At 35.2% G+C, this 26,964-nt stretch overlaps 1 protein-coding gene across 6 annotated transcripts; it reads right to left on the reverse strand.

Annotated features, from left to right (window-relative positions):
• Positions 1–1,678: 1,678 nt before the first annotated feature.
• Positions 1,679–14,427, reverse strand: LOC120083109 (mitochondrial pyruvate carrier 4). Of its 6 annotated transcripts, none has more exons than XM_090316526.1 (6): positions 14,084–14,273; positions 13,806–13,918; positions 11,575–11,673; positions 11,287–11,339; positions 2,888–2,961; positions 1,679–1,930 (listed from the first exon to the last, which is right to left on the reverse strand). In XM_090316526.1, exons 2-6 carry the CDS (start codon positions 13,885–13,887, stop codon positions 1,885–1,887), a joined length of 354 nt encoding a protein of 117 aa, XP_090172652.1. In that variant the 5' UTR covers positions 13,888–13,918; positions 14,084–14,273; the 3' UTR covers positions 1,679–1,884. The 6 variants fall into 6 exon arrangements, with proteins under 6 accessions (XP_090172652.1, XP_090172653.1, XP_090172654.1 ...); XM_090316527.1 differs by having other exon boundaries at positions 14,089–14,257; XM_090316528.1 differs by having other exon boundaries at positions 13,806–13,897; positions 14,084–14,257.
• Between the last annotated feature and the right edge of the window lie 12,537 nt (positions 14,428–26,964).

The raw sequence follows: 26,964 nt of genomic DNA on the forward strand, positions 1-26,964 counted from the left end.
ATTTTATTTTGATTTATATTTTTTTTTTATTCCTCTTCTTTTTCTTTATTTTGTTTTGTTTTTTGTTTCGCAACTTTTGGTATAGCGTTGTATGGGTTTTGTTCCCTGCATTTTTCTTACAGTCTAAGAAAAACATTATCAAGCACAAAAAAAAAAAAGTATACTTCAAAATTTTTCTTTAAATTCATGTTAGAAGTTTATTCTTAGAATTTTGGTTTCAAATAAGAGATGGAGAAAAACATGAGAATGATGAGGAAATTAGAGAGAGGAGATTAACTTGAGAAAGGAAGAGGAGTTGAGAATATTGTGAATTTTTTTATCAGCTCAAGATAAAAGCATTATCAAGAAAAAAATAGATAAAATATAGTCTCTATTTTGATCGAGAAACACGTGATAATAGTGAGAAAATCAAAAGAAAAATCAACTTGCAAAAAATAGGGAATAAGGAGATATGGAGGAGGGATTGAGAATATTATGTGTTATTTTATGTGTGTTTCTTTTCTACCTTTTTTCTATTCAATAGCATCTACCAAAAACCATTCTCCAGAAAAGAAAAAAAATGTAAGTCCTTTAGCATACTTTATTTTTTCTAAATTCACATCGGGAGTTTTTACTTTTTTGAAGTAATTTAAGGTAAGAGCTTTATTTTGATAGAAAAATGCATAATGATGATGAAAAAATTGGGAAGAGGAAGATCAATTTGAGAAAATTAAGAGAGGGAGATATGAGAAGAATATTAGTGAGATATTAGGTAAAAATCGACTTTTTAATTTTAATTTCATCTCAAATTTAAAAGTTATATCACTGTGATTCAATAATAATGATTTTTCCCATTTAATTTCTTTTTATAATTTTATAGATCAAACAAAACATTTGAAATAAAAAAATTATCTATCCAAATTATACTTTTCTCAAACTAAAAAATATTAACATAAATATTAAAATTAAAATTTCAAGATTTGTGACAAACTAGTGCACAACGAAATTACAATTGCTTAAAGAATCTTTACGATTTAAATCACGCAAGAAGTCCATAAAACACTGAAATTCCATTACCATAACTTGATGATCCATTCAAAAGCAATTAAAGTTATATCATTATCTAACTTTTAAAAGTTATAGAATTAAAATGTAAAACAAATCTATATATTATTTATTTATTACATGCTCAAAAACTAATATATTCTAAAATTTATAATTAAAACAAGATTTCATGAATATTTGGCGTGTATTTTAACTAGTTAATTAAAAAGTAAATAACTAGGAATAATCTAGTAACTGAGTAATCTATTTCCTCTCTTTTTATTCATTTCCAAAAAGGTCACATATGCAAGTAGAATAATAAAATTTCTTGGTTCATTGGATATTTTATCTTAGATAATAACTACCTAGATTTCAAAATGTAAACATCTATAAAATCTCAAAAACTTGTGAAACAAATAAAAGCCTTTATAAAATCCCACCAATCGATTTCATTCCTGCATTTTAGAAATCCAATCAAGTGGGAATAAACTTTTTATTAACATTTTTTATTCCCATTTTCTTGAATTAGATTGCTTATATTCTCCATCAAGTTCAGATGGCCATTGAAATTTGAACCTGCATCTTCAACATGAATGTTACTAATGCACAATTTCCATAACTCATTCATTAAGAAGCGTTTCATTAGAGGGTGATGTTGCCTAAATCAAGATCTTATTTATTTTGTAAGAACAGTTTCAAGCATAGTTGCATAGCTACAAAAGTAAAATAAAGAAGATAAATTGATTCAAAATAAAGGGAAAGTCATGGATCCTTTGGTATAAGGTCAGATTAGGAGGGAGGAGCATGGAAAAGCAAGGGAAGTTCTGCTCATCAAAGAGGTAATTAAAGAATATTTCGTCATCATTCTTTGGCAGCAGCTACTTCCTCCTTGGAGAAATAGTCGTGCCTGATACAAAACATATGCGAATGATATGTAGAATTAGTAAAGAGAAAAGGGAACAATCACAATCTACCCTCCCAAAAAATCCAAAAAAGAACTCAGCAAAGTTTCAAGGTAAAATATAGTGGTTATAGCTTTCAAAACTCATTTTTCTAACAAGTAATTCTTTTAATTATGCTAATGAGGGCAGCCTTTTGTAATAATTGTTGTAGGGGTTAGGACACCACCTAACAAGAAAGCTCCACGGACACAAAGAAACACAAGAACATTCGAAGATAGAAATATATTGCAATATAAGGAAATTATAACATAACAATAGCCTCTTGAGGACTATCTCTCTATTCCAAAATCCCACCATGAAAACTCCTAAAACCTTTCCTACTTTGCTCCCAACTTACTCCTTTTATTTATAACAAAAACTCTAACAAACTCCCTATCTAATTACTAAAATATGCCCTTTCTCATAAACATAATAACAATCCTAACTAGGGGTCTCTCAGTATGATGTTTACTTTTTATACCATTATTTTGTGTGAATATATTAGGTTCACATTCAAGAGACTGTGAATGCAATGCAATGTATTTTGCAGCAAGCATGAAGTTGGCCTCGATGAAGTTGAAAGTGATTGGTTGCCATGAAACATAATCGCATTGCAGACCAACATGTCCTTAAGGAGGGTTCTTCCTTAGTTTTAAAAGGTTTCGAGGACTTTAATATTCAAAATTATATTCTATAACTATTTGCAAAGATGCACATGATTGGTGCAAAAGATCAAATAAAGAAGTTGAAAAATGCAAATAGCATATTTACTTGAAAATTAGGCTCCAAGTTGAAAAACGTTGATAACTTAAACGAAAAGCTTGTATCTATCCTAATTTTAGATCACAACAAAATCCACACACCCCACCAGGACCATGCTGAGAGATGTTTTTCTTTATGAGCCTAAAGAAGTGATGACTTACTGTATTTTTCTCGTCAATTGGTAGATACCAGTCCCTGCCATTGCAATGTTGACACTAAAAAGATTCCAGTTCTTCTGCATTTTTTAGAAACAAAAAAGATGTTCAGAGCTAGAAATTGTAGCCATTAGCTAAGATAAAATTTAATCCTACTAGTCGATCAACATACGTACAAGGATAATAGGAATTATGCATCAATTGACTTTTAATTTAATCATTTATTGTTTACATATGTTTTTTAACTACTGTCAAAGTCAAACACATAGTATTTGAAGACTTCTTTCTCTAAATCTACGATCTCTACCTAACCAAGAACCCAATCTGGCCAACCCTCCGACCAGGAAATAACCTCTGATGGTTGCTCTTCAATGGCTGGTGGCCCCTACCAAAGTCTTTGTCCTTTGAAAGGAAGAAATTTTCCATTGAAACCGACCAAGCTTACAAAGAAGCAGAGTTAGACACCAAAGATACCGGTCTTTCTCCTCTATTCAGTGGAGTTTCTAGCCTGGCTTTTATCTACCCTCAATAGCCTCATGGAATCCCCATTCAACCAAAAAATCTTTAAACAAAGGATATCATGTGGGTTGAGAAGTTATCGAACAGAAGAGGGCACTGTGCAGAGATTGCTAAGCTGGAAGGAAATGGGTGATGCACGAAGTTGATTTTTCTGGCAGTGAAAACAGGGAGGTTGGAGTTTTTTTTTATAGATTTCCCCCCCAACCACTACACTCACCTCCATTAATGCCCCTTCCCACAAAACTTTCTACAAATCTATCCTACCGACTGATTACCTACCACCATGCACTTTTGAGACCTGTGCACCACTAATATTCTTTTTCCTTCTGATCTTGATATTTCATCCTCGACTGAGAGCTCCCACAATCAAATGAAGGATACTCCCGCCATTGCTATGGGTCCCACCCTTTTAGGCTTGTGGCCAACAATATCTCACTGGCCATTAGCCAAGCTCATAAACCGATACCCATTCCACTAAATATACTTCGCCCAACTGCCTTTAAAAACCCACAATAGACCTCTCAATCCCACTGAACTAACCATACCTCTCTACCCTCCACCCAATTTGTCTTTTCAAACTCATACCCTGGCCCATCTCATTTCATAGAATAACCGTTTACCTGCTTTACTCAATCGAGCCTAGTTACTAATCACTTAACCTTACCAGACCCACTCGATACTGCTTTTGAACCTTAAATAAATAAATAAATAGGAAAAGAAAGAAACTATCTTCATTGAGTGGAAGAATGCCTATTTGTTACTGGGGACAAAGCACACCACTTCGAAGGAAACATATCAATTACACCCTAACAATCAGCCCTTTGACCCACATTCAGGCACTGTCTCTTCGCATTAATCTCCTTATTGCCCATCTCCTCAATCCACCATTCCTCCAAACATTTTTGGTGAGGATATGGGTTTTCATAGCTGATTTCCATCCGTATTGAAATAGGTTACAAACTGATTCAATCCCCCAACCATTGAGGACAATCCAATTTTGTTGATGAGATAGAGGACAAAGACCAGTCTTGACAAAGCCTTTGCAAGATAAAGCTTTGGAAGCAGGGCCTTTGTATAATGTCTATTCCAACTAAGTCTAAGCAAAATAGCTGTCAAGGCCAGCATGCTCATTAGAGAGCTAAGGAACCTTACATTTTCTGTTAACTACAAGGCCCATCTCACCTTGCAGTAGAAGCGTGCCCAGTCCACGATGATTATCCTTTCCTGGAATGCTCATGGCCTCAGCTCTTGGCATAAGAGAGCCCTCATCCAAGACTCTCTCCTCAGAATTAATCCTATTCCTACTTTTGTCCTCCTCCAAGAAACTAGAAGATGCGGTTGGTACGCATTATGTTAAATCACTTTGGAGTTCACGTCGCATTGGATGAGCTGCTTTGAATGCTTGTTTGGTTGGGGTATTTTTATTATGTGAAATAATCCTTCTACTGAGGTTATTAAAGTTATTGAAGGTCTTACTCCCCTACCCTTCATCTCTCCCTTTAGATGGTTTTTTGATTTCTGGCTTATTGGTATCTATAGCTTGAATAAGTTAGTCAATAGAGCATCTCTTTGGATTGAATTATATGACCTCTTCTCATCTTTGAACTCATCATTGGATTTCAAAGGAAGACTTCAATATGAGTGGATGGGCTTCTGAAAATTCGAAGGGTAAATCGAACATTAAGAGCATATACTTTATAACACCAGTACTCCGAAGAAATTGGCCTTTCTCCCCAAAAGGCGGATTGAGGAGTTCCTCGATCATAGCACCGACGTCTCTGTGACAAGCACTGGACATGCTGAAAGTTCAGAGAAAAGAGGTTGAAAAGAAGGATGTTATCATCTCCAATTGAGGGTCATTTGTAGATAAAGAGTTACCTCAATGAAGTCGGTTAAAATCCACTATGACGACGACTTTGAAAAACTTTGTTTAATAGGTTGTACAGTTGTGTCTTTGAGTTTTGAAGTATGTGGAAGGCAATTTGCCTACTTTGCAATTCGGTCTTGCAGCTGTTGTGATAACTGTTTGATTGTCTAAATTAACTCCAATTAACGCTGATTTTTTCCAATTTACTTTTTGTCCCGAGCACCATTCAAACAATTCTATGATTTTCCTCATATTATCAAGCATTTGTACATCATATTTGCAAAAAATCAAGGTATCATCCACGAATTGTAAGATAGACACATGATTAAGGTGTACCTAATAATAAAAAATGTCAACAGATGCCGTCTACAGATCCCCTAAATATTTTTCTTAAAATATTTTAAGAACGATGCAAGAAGAATTTACTATGAAGTAAAAAATGATTACTTCACACCATTAGCCCATTCTTTTGACTCCTGGCTCACAGAAATCGGGTCCAAGATACTTCAAGTTATGTGGATGGTGCACCACTCTTTCGACCATGTTCTTAGAAATTGGTGGGATAGCAATCAAATGAATGGATGGCTCATTCATGCTTTTATGCAAAAGTAAAGGCTCTAAAGGGAGTGTTAAAGGAATGGAACGGATCAAACTTTGGCTGCATCAAAGCACAAATGACAGAATTGGCAAATGTGTTAAAGGCTATTGCTATTCAAGCAGAAAATGAGAGCATTGATCTTTGCTATCGCAGGGGATGAGAAATAGCTTCTTTCATAGATTGATAATCAAGGAGAAAAACACTGTGATGGAGATTCTTTCTAGACAGTTTGGTAACAAATAGTGAAATTTGTATCCAATCGCAAAATCATTGATGCTTCTTTATTATCTAATGAGCTCATTGAAGAATACAAGAGCAAAAGAAGAAGGGAGTGATTATCAAGCTTGATATAGAAAAAATGGTTCGTTGACAATTCTTTGATAATATTTTGAGAGACAAGGGTTTGGCCATAAATGGAAGAAATGGATTCAAGGTTGTTTATCTTTGGCAAATTACTCTATTTAAATAAATGGGAAGATAATAGCTACATGGGGCCTTCACCAAGGTGATCCCTTGTCACCATCTCTTTTTATTTTAATGGTAGACTGTCTTAATAGAATGTTATCACAAGGGGAGGAATTTAAGACATCAAAGGTTTTGAATTAGATGAAGATAATTTATCAATCAACCATATTCAACTTGTAGATGACACCATCTTATTCTCTTTGTGTGACCATGAAAAGCGTACATCCCTTTTATCTACCATTCACGCTTTTGAAGAAGATTCTGGTCTCACTATAAGTCACCAAAAGACATAATTTCTTGGCATCAACATTCCATCAATCTTTTTATCCTCCCTTACTGCAGATTGGGGGTAGAGTAACATCATGACCAACTGTCTACCTTGGTTTGCCTCTGAATAGTAAGTAAGCTTCATTCCAATTCTTTTTGGGGGCCTATTATTGAAAAGGATGAAAGAAGACTCATGGGTTGGAATGAACCACATAACTCTCTATCCAATTTGCCTATTTACCTATTTTTGTTCCCCCTCCTTTCCAAGGCAGCAAACATTCTTGAAAGATATTTTTGTCATTCCTTATGAGTTATGGTATGGGTGCCAAGACAAGAAAAGGGTACATTTCAAAAATTAACACATTGTGAAGCTGCCTTTGAAGGAAGGGGGGGCTTAGTTTGGTTGACCTAAAGCTGAAGAATCAAGTTCTACTGGTAAAATGGATTAAGCATTTTTACAAGAAAAATGCAGGCTATGGAGGATTGTTAGAGCTGTTAAATATGGCACCATACACTTTGGATACAGATCAGGATCCAGTCAGCTTGATTATTCTATTGGATCTTGGAGATATATCATAAAACAACAAACCTCTGACAATATACCAATTCTTGTTGGTGATAGAAGTTCTACTCTATGGAGTGTTGTTAGTACCTTGTGGGACTTGGGTCTCAAAAGAAACTTAACAGATTTGTATATGATGCATGCTTTTGATTTGTTATCGTGCCGTGGTCTCCACCCTCTTGATTCTTTGAAGCAGTTTGATTCATTGGTTCATACACTCATCATACTTTATCAACTTGTTAATATAGGTACCAAAGTGACAAAATGAAGTCTCTGGGACTAGGAGTGATAACAAAACGACTGGCCTTCTTCCATTTTCTTTTAGAGTCTGTACCTCTGTTTAGACTTTTCATTTGAATTGCAATGTGCCATCGTCTGAATGAGTGACGATATCTTCTTTCATTTTCATATTTGATGATAAAAACTTGCATCCTCAAAGCAAATGTGATGTTAATGTTTGAAGGGTTTGCCATTTTTTCCAGTATAATTGCATCTGCCTGTTGTTGCACGGAAAAAAAAAAGGAAAAAAAGAAAAAAAGAGGAAAGAAGAAACCTAACAGAGTAGGAAACTGAGGAATGGGTTGTGCTATCATCTTACCTCCCACGCCTCACAGTAAGAAAGTATGCTGACTATTGGAGATGGTGCATAGATAAAAGCAAACCCTTCCTGGCAAAATCCCTTGCTAAAATTCACATCTTCGGCAACATACCATCATAAAGCAATCTAATCTCGGTTCTTTCCCTAAGAAATTTAAATTCTTCAATTGGGAATTCAGCCATGAATGCCTTTGCACTGTTGACATGATCACTCTTCTTGAAGCAGTCCTAATCAGTCACCCATTTAGCAAGGGAAAGGAAGTCCTATGGAATTGCTTCATTGAAGCATTTCTTTGGCATGCTTGGAGAAAAATCATCACATATTCGAGGATAAAGCTACCACTTTTGATGACTACATTTTTTTATCATTTATCTTACACAGCCCTCTCTTGGTGTAAACTATACCCCATCTTTCGTTCCTACATGAAAAAGAGATCCCTTTGAGAATTGGAGAGATCGAAGAAGGTAGCTTTCATATGAAAAAAGCATCTCAACTTCTGAGAGAACAACCAACAAGCAGAAAACTATCCAACAAAATATACTTCAAACGGATCATAAGGAAACCAGGTGCCACTGAACGCTTCTAGCAATGCGCTAATAGCCAAATTAACAAATTCCTCCTAAGAAACCTCCACTAGTTCTATCAAAACCAACTAATAAAACAACTGCGAACTCAGATAGACTAATTAACCCAACTCGATCAAATGAATTCTTCTTATCCAAAGATGAGAAATGTGGCAAACAACACAAAGACAACTTCCATGTAACACAAGCCAAACAAACCAACTACATCAACAATGCTAAATCCAAAAACTCCATACATGCAAGATCACGTACGACATAACAAGATCACTTGTCTTCTAAAAATTACAACACCACTGATTTCATGCACAGTTTTTCTCCGATGTTAATGGGAAAATTTCACGAAACTGCAAACCACTTGTTTCTATAAGAGCTGAGAATTTTCCAGTTACTAAGGATGGAGGGAGAGGATTTCCTAAGATCAGAATAGTGCCCAAAGATAGGTTAGAAGGAGAATTATCCTTTCCAGTCCCCTATTTATCATCTACGTGAGAGATACCAATGTTGTTTGAAATATTGCACATAACAAGGAATAAGTTGTTCACAAAATCCGCCCACATCCTCTAGATACACATCTTCTTTATGATTTACATTCTCAATAACATTTTGATTAATTGGATACTCCAATTTCAAACTACTCATACTCAGTGTTTTAAAAGGCGCGGCCGGGTGCATGCCTATGACTTTTTTTTTTTTTTTAATATAACTTAAATAGCATTTTAATATAATATATATATATAATTTTTTTAAACCTAATTGACATCATTATACTACCTATGTATGAATGACGGCTACACAAAAAATCAAATCTTATTGGACGGCTTGCTTGTTGCTTCTCCTTCATGGTTCCATCTCCAAGAATTCAGTAAGTCTTTTCTTCTTCTTCTTCCTCATCCTCTTCTTCTTTCTTCACCAAATCTTCTTCTTCTTCTGCCTCCTCCATTCACAATTTCTTAAAAAAAAAAAGCAGAACTTTTCTTCTCTTCTCCTCCTTCTTCTTTGATCCTTCATTCATGGTGGTTTCTTCAAAAGAAAAAAAATCAGAACTTCTCTCCTCTTCTTCATTCACGATTTCTTAAAAAAAAAAAAAAAAAAGGAAAAAAAAAATCTAGACTCTCTTCTTCTCCTTCTTCTTTGTGTAAATAAACATGTATGTAGTATATATATATATATATATATTTATATTTTTTTATATATAGTGCGCCTCACGAAAAAAAGCCAGCACCTTTTTGTGCGCCTTGCACTTAGGCTCTAGAGGACCATTGCGCCTTAGTGCGCCTTGGGCATTTTAAAACACTAGTCATACTAATAATAGACTCTAAAATTGAATCCTCTACTCCAGTCACGCTAGAATTTGTTCCAATTTCTTTAGTCAAATTAATGACACCAAAGGATAAGATAGGAGACAAAAAAGAGAAGTATCTTTCCCTAAAACTAACAGATTTGAAGTACAAAGATTATAATCTTTTTTTGGATTTTCCATAAGTGTTGAAGACTCCTTTTTTCTTTGGAAAGAACTCAAAGGACCCATGCATGTTTCTTGAAGTAAAGCAGAATGTGGAGTTTGCAAGCCCTCAGAAACTGAAATCCTTAAGTTGGCAACACCCTTTTACGATTGTAGACAAAAGGATAAGCTTTATTGAATGAATTCTTAATCTCCAAACACATGGAGGACTTTCTTCTTGGGCCACGGAAGCCACCTTATCCTTCTCAAAATTGTTTAACCAAACATCCTTATTCTTCTCACAATTGTTCAACCAAATTCTGAACAATAACAATAAAACTTTGAATATATGCCCATTGACAATTGAGAGAGAATGTTCATGATCATTAATCAAACATTGTTTAATCAAAGATCAGAGAAGTTGGAAGATAAGGGCTGAAGTGAAGGCACATCATAGACCTTAGTTTGAATGAAAACACTTCCGAAAAGTCCCTTCGTAATTTCAATTGAAGTTAGAACGAAACCACAAAAATTTCCTCTAACTTCAACTTTCAACTTAGCCCAGCCCCCATAATGATGTAGATCTACTATGTTTCTCTACTGCCCATCTTTCAACTTTCATATGAAAAGAGCCAATATTTTCCAGTGTCCAATATCCCTAAAAATCCTCCCATCTTCCATTTGAAGCAACGCTTTATCATCCATAAAAGGGTTGATTCAGAGTTCCACATGAATCCTCAAAGGTACTATATATTTTTCCTAAAATATGACATAAAAATTAGTGATAAATACTATTACAGCCACATGTTCACACCAACAATCAATAGAAAACCAACCAAACCTTATCCCAAAGTAAACCTCAAAAATATCCACCTCAACTGGTAACTAATTACGAAGAGTGTCCTTTGAATTACAGATGTGAAAGTGATGGCCACTTTTTTCTAGCTATCCTTTCATTCACCATGTATGGTGGAAAATTCTTCAATGTTTCCACATGAACCTATCCCTCCTCTACTTAGAGCAGCAAGGATCGCACCCTTTCTTATGTGGCTCCTTGTTAAAAGACAAAGACAAGGTCATATGTCTCAATGGTATGAAAGCCACTTCTAAGAACATTTAGCTTACACCGAGGATGGTATCGTTTCGGATTCTTCCCCAAGGAGTTCTTTATCTGGAGTTGTGACTCTACCCCCTCCTCATTTCTTCCAATTGGGATCCTTTTAATAATTTGAATTCCTTGGAAGTTCAAATATCATTCACAATGATAAAATCATAGTTTCTAATCCTTAAAAAGAAAATAATAATAATAATAATAATAATAATAATAATTATTATTATTATTATTATTATTAATAATAAATTAAAAAATATTGAACCAACATGAGTTGAGAGCCTAACAATCTCTGTAATAACTATATTAAACAAAATATGGGTCATTCATATGGTCATATTATTATCACTATACATTTATGCGTTCATTCATCAAATCATTTCTTCAACTTACCGGTGTGATCACAGTACTGTAACGTGACCAGATAACTCCAGTGGCGGTAACAGCTGGATGCATATGATATGAAGAACCAAAGTCAATAAAGGAATTCTTCTAACTCAAAATCAAACTACAACAGAAAGGAAAATATGTTAAATTATTAATGTTCCTTCAAAATTGCAATACGAGTGCATGTGAGAAAAGATATAGGTGATAGAAAAACTAAGGAGGTACGAACTTTGCATGGTTTGAATGACCTTTTTTATCCCTTTGAATATCCAATGCCACAGAGAACGCACATACCTATTTGCTGAGGATAAGAAATTTTTTCTGGTGGCTTAGAGAAGTCAGCAATATTGGCTATACTGATACCCCACTTAAAGGTTGGTGCCCAGAAGTGAACTGTGTTACAAACATGATTTAGCTCGTAGCAATCGTGTACAGATGGCATATTTAGTTTAAAGAATAGACTGAAAAAATTGCATATCGATAAGAAGATCTAAATTATTACATATAAAAATTCCAGAGGAGCTACAGCAACAATAATATTACAAGACCACAAAAGATGATTGGTTTTTCTTTTTAATAATAGATAATATTATTAACAAAGAACAAAAAAGCAAAAGGACTGGGGCTGCGAAAAGAAGCAACCCTTCTCAAAAGAGATATTACAAAAGAAAGCCTTCCGATTGAGATTAGTAAAATATATTGTAATTAAAAATGAACTTTTAGCGACGGGAGCATCACTACATGGCCACAGAAGTTAATTTCATTCTAATACCACGCATTCCTACTAGAGATCATGCAATAAAATTTCTAGGTATGTCACAATAACCTTTTTAGATTAATGTAGGTATTGAACCACATCCTATTATCAAATCCAGTAGGTAAATCTCCCAATAAGGAAACATACCATGAGACATCAATCGAAACAAGGAAGAAGTCTTAACTTTTGTTATTTATTTATGAGTAAGAAACAATGTTATCAACTGAAAAAAGTACAAAGGATGTCATTATACTGCGATGAGAAGAATAAAGTTTCTTTTGATCCATATTATAAATAAAAATTCATGATTCAAACTTCAGATTAGGTAACCACTTGAAACATTTTAATACTACTTCATTGAAAATCACAAAATAGAAGGAAGATCTTGATTATATTTTGTGGGGTTGCTTGTTACTCCCTTTGGAGTCCACGCTTCAGTGTGTTTGAAGTTGTGGTACGTACTAGGGATTGTCCGCTATCGTTCTATGATCTTTGGAGATACTGATGATCTTTCCTCTTTGGGATAAAGGGACTCCTATGGTAGGCCTTTTTTTCCTTTTCCTTTTTTTTTTTTTTTGCTATCTTTTGGGGAGTGTGGCTCGGGAGGAAATTAGCATTTTTAAAGGAGTGGAGGGAGACTTTGGAAGAGGTGTGGGAGGTTGTGAGATTTAATGCATCTTTATGGGCATTCGTTAATTAGACTTCTTGTAATTATCAGTTTGGTATTATCTTTTGGATTGGAGTCCTTAGCTGATGACCCTATTTATGGGCTTGCCTTTTGTATCCCCTTGTATTCTTTCACCATTCTCAATGAAAATCTCTTACAAAAAATGACCAAGTAGAAAAATATGAAGGTAAAGGATGAGGCACAACAATATTACAAGCAAGTTCCACTCTCACGGGTAAATTTTTGAGTAAATTTCTTGAAAGCAATTTCCTAACTTGAGAATTACAGCCTTCGTGATGATGCATTGATGCCTACAGGTAAAGAACATGAAGAATGATGGCCAGTGGGCATTACGATGAGTTTCATTTATCATTGCTACAACCAAGAGCACTTAGTAACTTTATCCTCATCAAGAAGTAGAAGCTAAGAAACACAGACACTTTAGTTTTGCTCCAAAACTTGTTGGACGTACAACACACACTTGTTAGTTAGTGCAATAGATGTGTTAGATACTAGTTATACAAAGTCAAAGTAAGTTCAACATTTATTAGACATGCATTGAACACTTGCTAAGTATATTAAGTAAACACATATATGACAAAAATAATGATTTTTTAAAGTAAAATACATCCAACTAAATTTTTAAGTATACACATGTATAAGTTCATTGATTTTGAATTTCCTTCTTGTATAAAAATGATACATATTTTTCAAACATATATATTTTAATAAATGTGTCACTGTCATGTCCATGCCTAGATTTGAAAGAAAATGGCATGTTGTTGTGTCCATGTTGTATATGTGTCTCATATCTATATCCGTGCTTCTTAAAGCAAAACCACAATTCCCTATAAAACACATCCTCATCCACAAAACGATTTTTTGAGACTTTCATATCTCTTGATTTAAATATTTGCCTCTCCCTGAGATGTCATTATGCTTTAAATCTGCGCAAAGGTAATACGTTCATATCTAATCAAAGGTAACATTTTCCTCTCCTCGAGATCATTCACGAGAAACATTTGGGCTATGCTATGGATTCTAAATACAAAGGTAATAGGACTAATAGGGAATCCAGTTACATCCACGTAATAATTTCACCTTGACTGACTAATAGTTGCCAGAAACTCGTTTCGGATTTGGCACTAATAATTCTATTAAATTCTCTGGGCTTCATCAGCATTTCAAACCACCTGAAAATAAATGAACATCGGCTATCCGACCAAAGAATACATAATAAAATTAACATCGCAGCGTTACACTTCCAGATTAATTTAATCAATCAATCATATTGAAAATGGATCTATGGCGACCCAAATTCTTTTTAGAAAATGAGATGGTATGAGGAAAATCTAAGACTATGAGGAAAAAGGAGATACCATACTCCAATTTGATCCGAAAAGAACAACAATTACAACATCGATTGTGAAAGGTCGAGCAAACTAACTGGTTTTAGGGCCAGCAGGGTGGTTCCACAATGCTTGGAGCTTCGAAGCCGCCATAAATGCTCTTCTGCTTTATCCTCGTGCTCAAAGGCCCTTGCCACCAGCTTGAATTTACGTCTGAATCTGTTCAATCAAAAGAATAGTCGTTTTATAGAACTGGATTCTCGAGGCGGCCCAGTTGGTCAACGGCTGGGCGGGGTTTTGATATTCATCTATTGACTTTTTTACCTTTCTTTTTGTTTTAATATATGCTAAATTAATGAAAGAATGAGAATGCCTTGGTTAAGAATATTTCTAAACTTGTTAAAGGATGTTTGGCTCCTAACCTGAAAGTGTTTGACCGATCAACTTTAAATGTTGGTAGGGTTGAGGCAAAATTTAATGTTTCATTTGAAAAAATAACAAAAATGTTTTAAAATCATAAAAATAGCAAAACTAATTTAAATAATAAAAAATAATAATTAGTAAATGACAAACTACCCTAAAAACAACTAAATTAAGTGTAAACAAGAATTCAAAGCAATGCTTCAAAAACAATTCGAATACCACAAATACATTGTATCTAAACATTCTAGAAACATGTATTAAAAATCACCTCATATGATTCTTCATGCTTCTAGCTGTCAATAGGATGCGTGCATGCAAGGGAAGCCTACGACCAGGCGATAATGGTTGTCAAAAGCTTATGAATATCGACAACGATGGACTTCCTCCAAGGTGAGAGGAGAGGTGTAAGTTGTTGTCAAGGGAATATTTGAAGAAATTGCAACCTTTGGCCAACTTGACTAAACAAAGAGAAGACAAGCTTAGAAACCCTATTAGATTCAAGATTATGTTTGACATCAATCCCAGAATGTTATTATTGAAAACGATGTTCAAAGCATAAACAAAAGTAAGAAACATGCTTGCGAGAGACCAACAGTAACCTGATGGGAATGGTCGTTAGAAACTAACCGAGATGATGAAATTCAAGGGAGGATTGATGAACCAACGATGATAGACATGAAATTGAGGAGAAGAGAAAGATTTGATGAAAGGGACAACGACTAACTAAAAGAGAGAAAAAAAAAGAGATGAGATTTATGGGTTTTTGTTATTTTATTTTATTTAGATTGTTGAATAATATATATATATATATATATATATATATATATATATTATTGTAAGAAATTGAAAACAACCAATATTTTGATCTATATATTATTAGATTCAGTTTTATTTTTTCTTAAAAAAAAATACATATGCCTAGTTAAAAAAAAGAGATTTAACTAATTTATATTTACACAAATAATATAATTGTAATGCATAGTTATGAGATTTTTACCAACATATATTGTAATTGTAATATAAAATTATAGGTTATAATACACATTGACACATACAACGTAATTGTAATGTGAAGTTATAAGTCATCATTTTTGTGATTTTGAATTATAACAGAATTTAATATCTTCCTGATTTTTCTCTACCAATATATATTCAAATATATCTTTTGTTAATTAGATTTATTTTATTTTTCGATTTGCTTATACATTTTCTTATCACGTTGTAACCTTCTTTTGATTTGATTCAGTTTCATGTAATTCTTTTCAATTTTTTTATAAATTTTCTAAATTTTTGGATTTGAAATTTTTTAATCAATAAAAGTTTGGAATTTGTAAATTTTGAATTTGAGATAGAAAAGGAATAAAGTATATATAAATATATATATATAAGAGAATTAAACAATTAATTTCTTTTTTTTTTTTTTTTTGAAACCCATGCGTCAGAATAAATTTAAATAGAATTTTAAATTCTAGATTTCCTTTTAAAATCTAATAAATTTTAATAGAATTTAAGTCAATAAAAAAAGTTTTTACATATATAGACACACACTAAAATAATAATAATAATATATCATGAGATAAACGTGAAAATTTTGGAAATTTGAAATAATTTATAATTAATTTGATAACAATATGTATAGAATAATGTCTTTTTGGATTGATATGAGAAAAAGTGTTTAAAAAAAATTCATTTTTATTTAAACACTTTTGATAAAAATTGATCAAAATACACTTAAAAAAACTTTTTAAGTAATTGCCAAACACTCAAATTTCTTCCAAAATGATTTATTTTTAAATTAAATACTTGAAAATGTTTTCCAAACACACCTTAAAATACAATTAAATGTGGTGACAAATATTTAAAATAATTGTTGATTAGTAAGATAAAATCAAATTTGATAATAAAAGATAAATTCAAATTTAAATTTGGGAGAGAAAATAAGGAAGATATTGGTTTATTTTGAATCAATTTGAGAAGTAGTTATCAAAATCTAGTTTGATAATAAAATATAAATTCAAATTTCAAAAGGAGCAAAAAATTCAAAATGGTGCTCATTTTAAGTTTTGGCAAATCTATTAGGTTATAATATGTTAATTTACGCTGGACCAATTACACTGTATTTTTATCTCGGTTGTTAATCAACCTCTCCACTTACACTGTATTTTTATCTTGGTTATTAATATTAGTGGATTTGATTTCCCACCAAATCTAAAGATATATTATAAATTAAAATCAAAATGGTGATAAACAAGTTAAAGATGGATTAATTCGGAATATTTTTTGAAAAGTGGTTAAATCAAATAAAATTTGATATGAAAATGCTCATTCAAATTTCAAATGGGAGAAAAACCTGACACTTTTATCTCCTAAATCCGTTAGGTTGAAATCTCAGAACGATTCCCATTGTATTGTATTTCTATTGAAAATTGATATAGGGTCTCATAATAGAAGATTACATTTACACTGTATTTCTATTGAGAATTGATACACGGTATAACAATTACATAGTAATTTTTAAAGTTGTTATGTGACCATACTAAGGGCAATTTGTGAAGGAACACTTAACGAAGAGCATCCATGAGCGCGTTCGGATCTTTCCGATTTTATTGTGACCAAAATACAACACATACATTCTAACAGATAGTTATGCAATTTAACACTAATTAACGACATGCTTTGATAAATAAAATACAAAGGATTGAGTTCACATACCAGTTGAAGACTCTCCTCAAACTCGAACTCAACGCAGCAGAAGAACCTCTATGAACTCTATCGTCCAGCAAAATAGTCGGCTACGCAGCATGATCGTCTACACGAATGATAGCAACACGAACAAGCACAAACAAGTAAGAAGTGGGGACGACACCACCAGTTGGAACCCTTGGTATTCTCGGAGTAAGAATCCAAGTCTTTGGTGAATTTGGTAGAGGTCGGAGGAAAAGCTGATTGTGTACACGATAAACAAGTGGGAGAGAAAGCTATCGTATAACATAGTGCTTATCGTTTAGACAAAGCTACATGATCGTGTAGGTTTTACTAAGCGATTGTCTAGTAATAGGTAAATGATTGTTTAGAAAATGCGGCATGCTAGGCGATTGTTTAAGAAAGCTAAGCGATCGTTTAGAGAAACGTGTGCGATCATTTAGACACAGGTGTGCGATCGTTTAGACGATGAGACTCTATCATATAGGCTCTCAGCTAGGCGACCGATGCTTTTTCACGTTGATTGTGAATTTTTACTAACATTTTGCCAAATGAAACAAAATTTCATTTTATTTTTCGGTTACCATAACCGAATACGACTTCTCCCATTAATGCACAATTGAGGAGAATATTTTGGCCAATTATCTCATAATTAACCAATTTAATAATAAATGAATATAATCATATTATATTCTTACCCTATAGTTTGATATCACATATCTACTATAGTAATTTCTCCTCCATTTGATATAAATCATATTTATATCTAATTTCCTCCAAAAATAATGTATCTCATACATTTATCCAATTATATCATATATAATTAACTAGTTCAATTATATCATATATAATCGAACTCCCTCTTGTCAATTTGAACATTTCAAACTGATCCAAACACTGATTCTCGACTTTATCCAAGCTACCTAGTGGACCTTATGAACCTGTGGCTCGAAGCTCCAATGGTACGTGAATAGTTGACTAAACTCTTTAGCCACGAGATCCACCATCCGTTAATTGCCAGACATTCCACTAAAGACCAATAGCTGAACTCTTCTTACCACAGATATATTTCTGTGTCCATCGGATATAACCAATCATGAGTACGATGACCTTTCACATATGCTCATAAGTACAGTTGGGCCAATTTACCATTTTGCCCTTGTAGTTAATCTCATTTCTTAAGTACCACTGATTTCTCTAATGAACAATACAATATAGTTCAACTATGTGTGAACACCTCTCAGGCCAAGAGAAGGTGTGTGGCGCCACATTGTTCAAGCCTTGGAATCGGCCCTTAAGGGAGCTATCTATCTACTTGCCCCTGCTTTGGGGAAGGAGTGAATTTCATCTTGTGTAGCTAAGTTCTCAATTCCCAAATCAGACGAATCCTCAAAATGGTAGGTTTGAATCGGCGACCTGGCCACTCGCACCCATACAAATCAAAGGACCACCCTCAATGGTAGGAGTTCCCAACTCACTCAGGATTGAGGTCATGTTACCTATGGTCATCCTAGTGAAGTGAAGTCTCTATCATGAACGGTGTTATATAATGAGATGTTAACACTTCATGGTCAGGTCTTATACAAACTCTTTGTATAGGACGCTCCCGCTTGCATGTCCCTATACGAATGATCAGGATCAGACCATCTGTGACAAGTCACAACTCTTGTGAACATTCCACAAAGCGGACCGTATCTGTAGCGTTACCAGGATAAGGTTTCCCTCCTATATCCATATACTACAGACCATTTTAGTTATCACTCAAGACATGATCCACTTGTATATCACCACATACATGCTTAAGTTACATACAGATAACCAGAGATTTTATGTTTATTGGTTTGTAGTAAAGCAAATAAAATGTGAAGTAAATATCATATATTATACAACACAAGCGTTCGTACAAACTGTTTACAAACTACGAGACATGAGACTTTAGGGCATCAAACCCAACAATCTCCCACTTGTCCTAAAGCGAAGTGGGGTGTACATAAAACTAGTACAAAATAATCAACTAGGGCATAAAAGACCAGTACAAGAAAATCTTCCACTTTCTCTAGTATAGCCGTAGGCAATCTTGTAGACCCATGCTCTGTAGGTGACTCTCAAACACTATAATCATGAGAGCTTCCATAAATAGTTCAACAACATTGTGCTCCGAACCAATCTTCGTGACGATCACATCCCCTCGATGCACTATCTCGCGGATCAGATGATACTTCCACTCTATGTGTTTGTCGCGCCTGTGACTTTTAGGTTCTTTGGAGTTTGTCACTACCCCACTATTATCACAATAGAGGATAATGAGCCTAGACATATCTGGAATAACTTTCAGTTCTGTCAAGAACTTCTTGAGCCAGACGACATTCTTAACAGCTTCGCTAGCTACATGTACTCCACCTCCATATTGGAGTCGGTATTGCACCCCTGCTTAGTGCTCCGCCACACTATAGCTCATCCATTAAGAGTAAAGACTGACCCTAATGTGGACTTGCGAGAGTTCTTATCAGTGTGAAAGTCAGAATCCGTGTATCCAGTAAGGATCAAATCCCTAGATCCATACACGAGCATGTAGTCCCTCATCCTCCGAAGATACTTGAGGATGTTTTTCACTGTGGTCCAGTGACCCTGGCCTGGGTTAGATTGATACCTACTGACTATGCCCACAACATAGCAGATGTCTGAACGAGTACAAAGACTCGTGTACATCATCAAACTACCAATGACAGACGCATATGGGACTCGTCTCACCTCCTCAACCTTCTGAGGTGTCTTAGGACACATGTCCTTAGACAAAGTGTCTCCATGCCTGAACGACAGTAGGCCCCTCTTGGAGTCCTGCATCGAGTACTTGAGCAACATCTTGTCAATGTACGATGCCTGAGACAGTGTTAGCATTTTGTTCTTACGATCCCGAAAGATCTGTAGACTTAGAAAAAACTGAGCCTCTCCCAAATCTTTCATTTGGATTTGGGTCGCTAACCAGTTCTTAACTGCAGTCAGTAAACCTACATCATTCCCAATAAGTAGTATATCGTCCACATACAACATTAAGAAGACTATTGAAGCGTTGATGATCTTCTTGTGGACACAAGGTTCATCAACGTTTTGGTAAAAACCATACGACTTGATCGCAGTATCAAACCGTATGTTCCAAGATCGAGACGCCTGTTTCAACCCGTAAATGGACCAATTCAGCTTGCAAACCTTTTGCTCTTGACCTTGGGCTATGAATCCCTCGGGTTGCACCATATAAATGGTCTCCTCAAGATTTCCATTCAGAAAGGCTATCTTGACGTCCATTTTCCAGATCTAATAATTATAATAAGCTGCAATGGACAGGAGGATGTGGATCAACTTTAACATGGCAATAAGCGAGAAAGTCTCTTCATAGTTGACTCCTCTACCTGGGTATAACCCTTTGCCACAAGTCGAGCCTTGAAGGTCTGTACCTTCCCATCAGCACCCCGTTTGTGCTTGTAGATCCATTTACAACCTATAGGTCTTACCCCATCAGGCTGATCTATAAGATCCCATACTGAGTTGAAGTACATCGACTCCATCTCAAGATCTATGGCCTTGACCCATTCATCCCCGTTAACATCCTCCATTGCCTTCTAATAAGACAATGAATCCTCAACGCCGCAATCTGGTACCATAGCAAGGATTTCCGTGAAACCCAGATAGCGAATGGATGCGTTCGCAACCCTCCCACTACGTCAAGGTTCCCTCAACTCTTAAGGTGGAACTGACCTACTAGGTGAACTCCCATCAATAACTCTTGCTGATGTAGCATACTTTTCAACAACTCTTGTTGAAATTTCAGTAGTTTCATTGGAAAGCTCACGCAACATGACTTTACTTTATGGATTGTTCTCCCTTATATGATCCTCCTCTAGGAAAGTAGCATTTGTTGAAACAAACACCCTATTTTTCGATGGATCATAAAAATAACCCCCTCGTGTACCTTTGGGGTTCCCTATAAAGAGGCATAACCTCGACCGTGGTTTTAACTTCTTGGGATTAGCCTCAAGCACGTGTGCAGGGCAACCCCAAATGCAGAAGTGACGTAAACTAGCTTTACGCCCGTTCCACAACTCCAAAGATGTTCTCGCAACACTCTTGAAGGGAAGACAATTGAGTATGTATACCGTAGTCTCCACTCCGAAATTCCAAAATGAGTCCGGTAAGGAAGCATAACTCATCATCGAACGAACCATGTTCAACAAGGTTCTATTTCTCTTCTCTACTACACCATTCTGCTGAGGTGTACCCGGCGCTGAGAGTTGGGAAACGATTCCATGTTCTATCAAATAGTCCTGGAATCTCGAGTCCAAAAACTCTCCTTCTCGATTCGATCAAAGTGTTTTAATCCGTCTATCCAATGCTTTTTTTTTTGTATAAAGAAGTAGATATGCGATAATAGATAATAATAAAATGATGAAAGTTCATGAAGTAATGATGCAGGAAAAAGGATATTCAAAAGGGTCGTGTCCCTGATGAGGTTGAGTCATATATCAACTCAGGGACCGCTTATTCCAAGCTGGGCTTTTTACATCCACTGCGACTTTTTCTTCTTTTCCTTTGTCCTCTAGAATTTTGACTGCTTTAATCCGGAGCTTTTCCCCATTAATGTTCATCACAATCTCTCCTTGCGTACATCAGTTTGAGCGCGACTGGTCGAAAGGAATGGTCGTCCCAATATGATGGGCGTATCTTCGTCCGCTTTATAATCCAAAATGAAGAAGTCTACCGGCAAGATGAATTTATCAATTGAGATTGCAGAATTTTTCAACTCTCCTTCAGGGTGTATTTGAGATTTGTCCGCGAGCAGGAGAGTTTCCTTTGTGGGCATGAGTGTAGCAATATTCAATCGTTTGAAGATTGATAGCGACATTATGTTTATACTCGCCACAAGATCGCATAGTGCTTGGCCACTGTAGACTCCTCCAATTGAACATGGTATCGTGAAGATTCATGAGTCGCACATTTTTGGTGGGATCATGACATTTTTCGTTGCTGCCGCTATTGCGATCTTATCTTCATCATTTTGTTTTTCTTTTAATCCTTGCGGGCCTGATGGTAGCTGGACTTCTTCTGCCTCGTGTTTTAAAGGATCAGGGGTAGACGCAACTTCAGGGTTCATCTCCTCGGGCTTCTCTACATTGTAAGTCAATGGGTCCTCGGTTGTCACCGCATTCAAGTTGGTCGTGATGGGTTCCTCCCTTACTTCCACAGTCATTTTTTCGCTTAGCAAGGAGACTGCTAAGCATTGTTCGTTCCCGATAGCTCCAGCATTGCGAGGAAGCTCAGTTGAGCTCGACAACGCTTCTTGTGGTCGATTTTTTAGCTCGCCTGCAATTTGTCCTAGTTGAATTTGAAGATTTCGAATGGATGTTGCTTGATTCTACAGCACTGATTCGTTCTTCTCAATGTATTGCTTCAACAAGCTCTCTAAGGACGAAGATTGCGGTGTTTACGAGCTGCTAGCTTGGTTATGCGTTGGACCATTTGTTTGCGGGAAAAATCCGGGTGGCCCTTCTCCTTGCGCCACTGGTTGGAAGTTTTGTTGTTGATTTTTTCATGCAAAATTTGGGTGGTTTCTCTACCGGGGTTGTATGTATCGGAATAGGGATTATTCTTTATGAAGCAGATTGACTGCAGATTTTCTGGGCATTCTGCCATCGAATGAGCATCTCCACAGATGAAACAACTTGTGGTTGTTTGAGCAATTACATTGACCTGCCCTTTCTAAGCTCCCGTGCTGTTAATTGCGATACCTTGTATCAAACTCATCATCGCAGCCATTTGATTCTGAAAGGATGCGATGGCCCCGTCATTTGAGTCATTGTCTTTAATTCTTAATCTTTGATCACTTTCTTGCCAATCCTCATGATTTTTGGAAATGCGATAAAGTATACTTTTGGCCTCCTCATATGTTTTGTCAAGCAGGCCACCAGCTGCTGCTGCATTGGCAGCGGTTTGTGAAGCAGGGTTTAGTCCTTGGTAAAGATCTCCATCTGCAGGCAGTCTGGTAGCCGCTTGAACCTCGCCCAAGTATCGCTGAGCGATTCGTCATTTTTAGGGGTGGAATCGATTCGGTTCGATTCGGTTTGATGACCAAATCGAACCGAACCACTTTTGTATATACATGAAACCGAACCGCACCGTTTGTGCGGTTCGAATCGAATCGAACCAGTTCAATTCGGTTCGGTTCGGTTTCAAGAATTGGTTTGACCCTTTTTTTAAAACTTTTTTTTTGCCTTTTTTTGCATTTTTTAAAACTTTTTTTTTGCCTTTTTTAAAAACCTTTTGTTTTTTTTTTTTGCCTTTTTTTCTTCTTCCTTTTATTTTCCTTTTTCCTTCCAAGTTCCACTCTCTTTTTTTTATACTCTAAACATAATTTAAATATCAATCCAGTAATCCACAATAAGAGCATGCCACATAGCACAAATCTCTAGCACAATCGAAATGACTACAATAAAAAAGTTAAAAACTAAAAGTTCTCCAAAGTACACATAGCACAAATTTCTTAAATATCAATCCACATACACAATAACTCATAAAAACATATCAATCCACAATAACTCATAAAAACATATCAATCCACAATAACTCATAAAAACATATCAAATCAATCCACAATAACTCATAAAAATATTTCAATCCAAATGACTACAATAAAAAGTTAAAAACTAAAAAGTTCTCCAAAGTAGAAGTACACAATACACAAGTCACATAAAAGCAAATAACAAGCTAAAACACTAGTGCTGAATTCCAAAAGTTCAATCAATACAAACAAATTTATTCGCTTGTCAATCATGATTCTCCTTGTCCTTGTTTTTTGCCGCTCCATTCCATCCCGTTATGAAAACTAAGAAACAAATCATAAACTTGTTAGTAGTTACTATAATAAATATATGAATAAATATGTTAATATATATATATATATATATGTTTAGAATATACGAACCTTCCTCTTCATCTTCAATTTCCTCCAAGTATTGTCGTAAACCAGTGCTAATTTGTTAAGAACGTAACCAATTTTGTGCACATATAAGTGCCTCAACAGTGGTTGGAGATAATGAGGTACGAAAAGGATCAATTACTTTCCCACTAGTGCTGAATGCGGACTCAGAAGCAACTGTGGATACCGGAACTGCTAAAAGATCTCGTGCAATTTTGCTAAGAATCTTATATCTAGAAGAATTCCCCTTCCACCAATCTAAGATATCAAAGTCATCTTCACGTTTAACACGAGGCTCCAGTAAGTAAATATAAACTTCTGAATCCACACTTTGCGAATCATCTTCATCTAAATCTTCAAAATCAAAACGGAAAATCTCTGAAGCACTTGCACTTAAAGTTCTAAATAGAGAACTTTTAATGGTACATGAAGATTGACCCTTATTAGCAACTGATAATGACAAATTGTATTCATTGAACAATGCTCTCAAAACACCCTCTATCTTACTTCTTAAGCCTTTTGCCACATAAACATCAAATAATTGATTTAGGCAATTCAAAAGAAATTTCATCTTATAATGAGGGTCCAGAACGAAGGCAATATACAAGAATAAATTTGTTCTATCTCTTTTTTCCCAATACTTATCAAACTTTTCTTGCATTTTCATTGCCATTTCTTGCAAAAGCACATCATTAGGGATAGTTGCACTTGAATATTTTTTGATGCAATTCTGAAAAATACTAATCTCATGGAAGATTGTATTGGAAGTAACATACAAAGACTCTGAAAGCCTAACAGTTACTTCATAGAACACTGACAAGAATTTGGTAAATATTCTCACCATTTCCCAATCCCTAGTGGTTGGTTTTTCTTCCTCATTCATGTAGACTGTGTCGTAGTCTTCTAACCTCTCAAATGCCTTTTCAAATTTTACGGCGGCTTTAAGCATCAAATAGGTAGAATTCCATCTAGTTGGAACATCAAGACACAACATACTTTTACTATCTATATTCTCCTCTGTGATACACTTCTTAAATGTGACAAGTCTAGTAGGAGAATATCTAACAAACCTCACAGCATCTCGAATTCGATCCAATGAATCATTAATATCTTTTAGGCTATCGCATACAATTAAGTTCAATATATGTGCACAACATCTAACATGCAAGAACTCACCATCTAACACCAACCCATGCTTAAAACGTTTTTTCAAATAAGCAATGACAGTATCATTTGACGAAGCATTATCAACTGTCAATGTCATAACATTTTCAATACCCCACTGTTTTAGACATTTCTCAACCTCTTTTCCTATCGTCTCCCCTCTATGATTCTCAATTTGGGTGAAATTAAGAATTCTCTTATGTAATTTCCAATCTTTATCAATAAAGTGTGCAGTCAAAACCAAATAGTTCATATTTTGGATTGATGGCCATGTGTCAGTTGTAAGTGACACTCTATATCCTTTTTTCACAAAAATGCCCTTCAACATCTCTTTTGTAATATCATAAATTCCTAAAATATCCTTAGCAATTGTTTTTCGAGAAGGAAGAACAAAATTAGGTTCTACTAACGTCAAAGTCCCATCCACAAACCTCCTAAACCCTTGGTTATCCACGAATTTAAATGGCAACTCATCTATAATAATCATCTCAGCAAGTAGTCTATGAGCACTCTCAATAGTAAACATCTTGTAACTAAGGGATGAATATGATTGTGAATTATCTCCAAATCCCTCTTTGTTCTTAAAAACCAACTTAGTTTGTGTTACATCTAACTTAGACTTGTTAATCTGATAAGGATTTTTTTTACAGTAGTGTTCAATATGCATTCTCATAGTTGAATTTCCATTCCTTCTAGGATGACATGCATACACCATACCACAATAGTTACATTTAGCATGCGGACATCATCACTATATTCAGAACATTTAGTAAAGTGATCCCATATCATAGATGATTTTTTCCTCTTTCGTCCACTTGTATGCTTTGCAACTGTTTCCTCACTTTCGTTTTTTTGTGGTGGTGGTAGTGATGGCATCACAACAACATCATCATTGGAATCATTGCTCTTGTGTCAAGCTCATTGTGATAGACAGATGGTACATATAAAGGAGAAAATAGAGAGAACTTATTACCATCAAACAAAATCATTTACATTTTACTTAAACTAAAAATTCAAACACAACAACAACAAATTATTTATCTAAAATTTCAAAATTTCAACAAATAAAACCATCTACATTTCAATAATTTTATTTTAGTTATTTACCTTTGTTCGATGAAGAAGAACGGTGGTAGAAGTAAACTCTGGTGACTGGTTCTATGAAAGAAGAAGTGAATTTCGAACATCGACGAAGAAGAACATTAGACGCCCAAATGGAAGACGGCCAGACGAAGAAGAACCAGACGCCCAGACGGTCTGGTCATGGTCGAGTCGTCGACGAAGAGGAAGAACACCCAGACAGTGCTGAAGAAGGTAAAGTGAAATGAAAGAGGAAGAACGCCCAGACAGTACTGACAAAGAGGAAGAATGCCCAGACAGTGCCCATGCAGTGCTGATGAAAGAAGAACGGCGACGATGAAGAACTGAACGACGACGTGGCAGAAACCCTAGTTGCGAAATGGAAATGCGAAGTGAAATGCTGAAGGTGGAGGGCGGCGCTCGAGTCTCGACAGTGCTGAAGTGAAGAAGGTAAAGTGAGTTTAAATTAGGTTATTTATTTATTATTAAATAAATATTAATATTATATATATATATTTATATATAAACGGTTCGGTTCGGTTTAGAAATCGGTTTTCAAGCTTTGAACTGAACC

The sequence above is a fragment of the Benincasa hispida genome, chromosome 8, assembly GCF_027475165.1.
Source record: "Benincasa hispida cultivar pf3 chromosome 8, pf3_genome.v1.1, whole genome shotgun sequence".
Lineage (NCBI taxonomy): Eukaryota > Viridiplantae > Streptophyta > Magnoliopsida > Cucurbitales > Cucurbitaceae > Benincasa > Benincasa hispida.

Coding starts and splice junctions, on each gene's coding strand:
- LOC120083109 (XM_039038666.2), bottom strand. CDS start 13,953: ATGTTAATTTTATTATGTATTCTTTGGTCGGATAGCCGATGTTCATTT. Junction 11,674..13,805: donor GCAACTATTAGTCAGTCAAG/GTGAAATTATTA, acceptor TTTGTAACACAG/TTCACTTCTGGGCACCAACC. Junction 11,340..11,574: donor TTCTTATCCTCAGCAAATAG/GTATGTGCGTTC, acceptor ATATGCATCCAG/CTGTTACCGCCACTGGAGTT.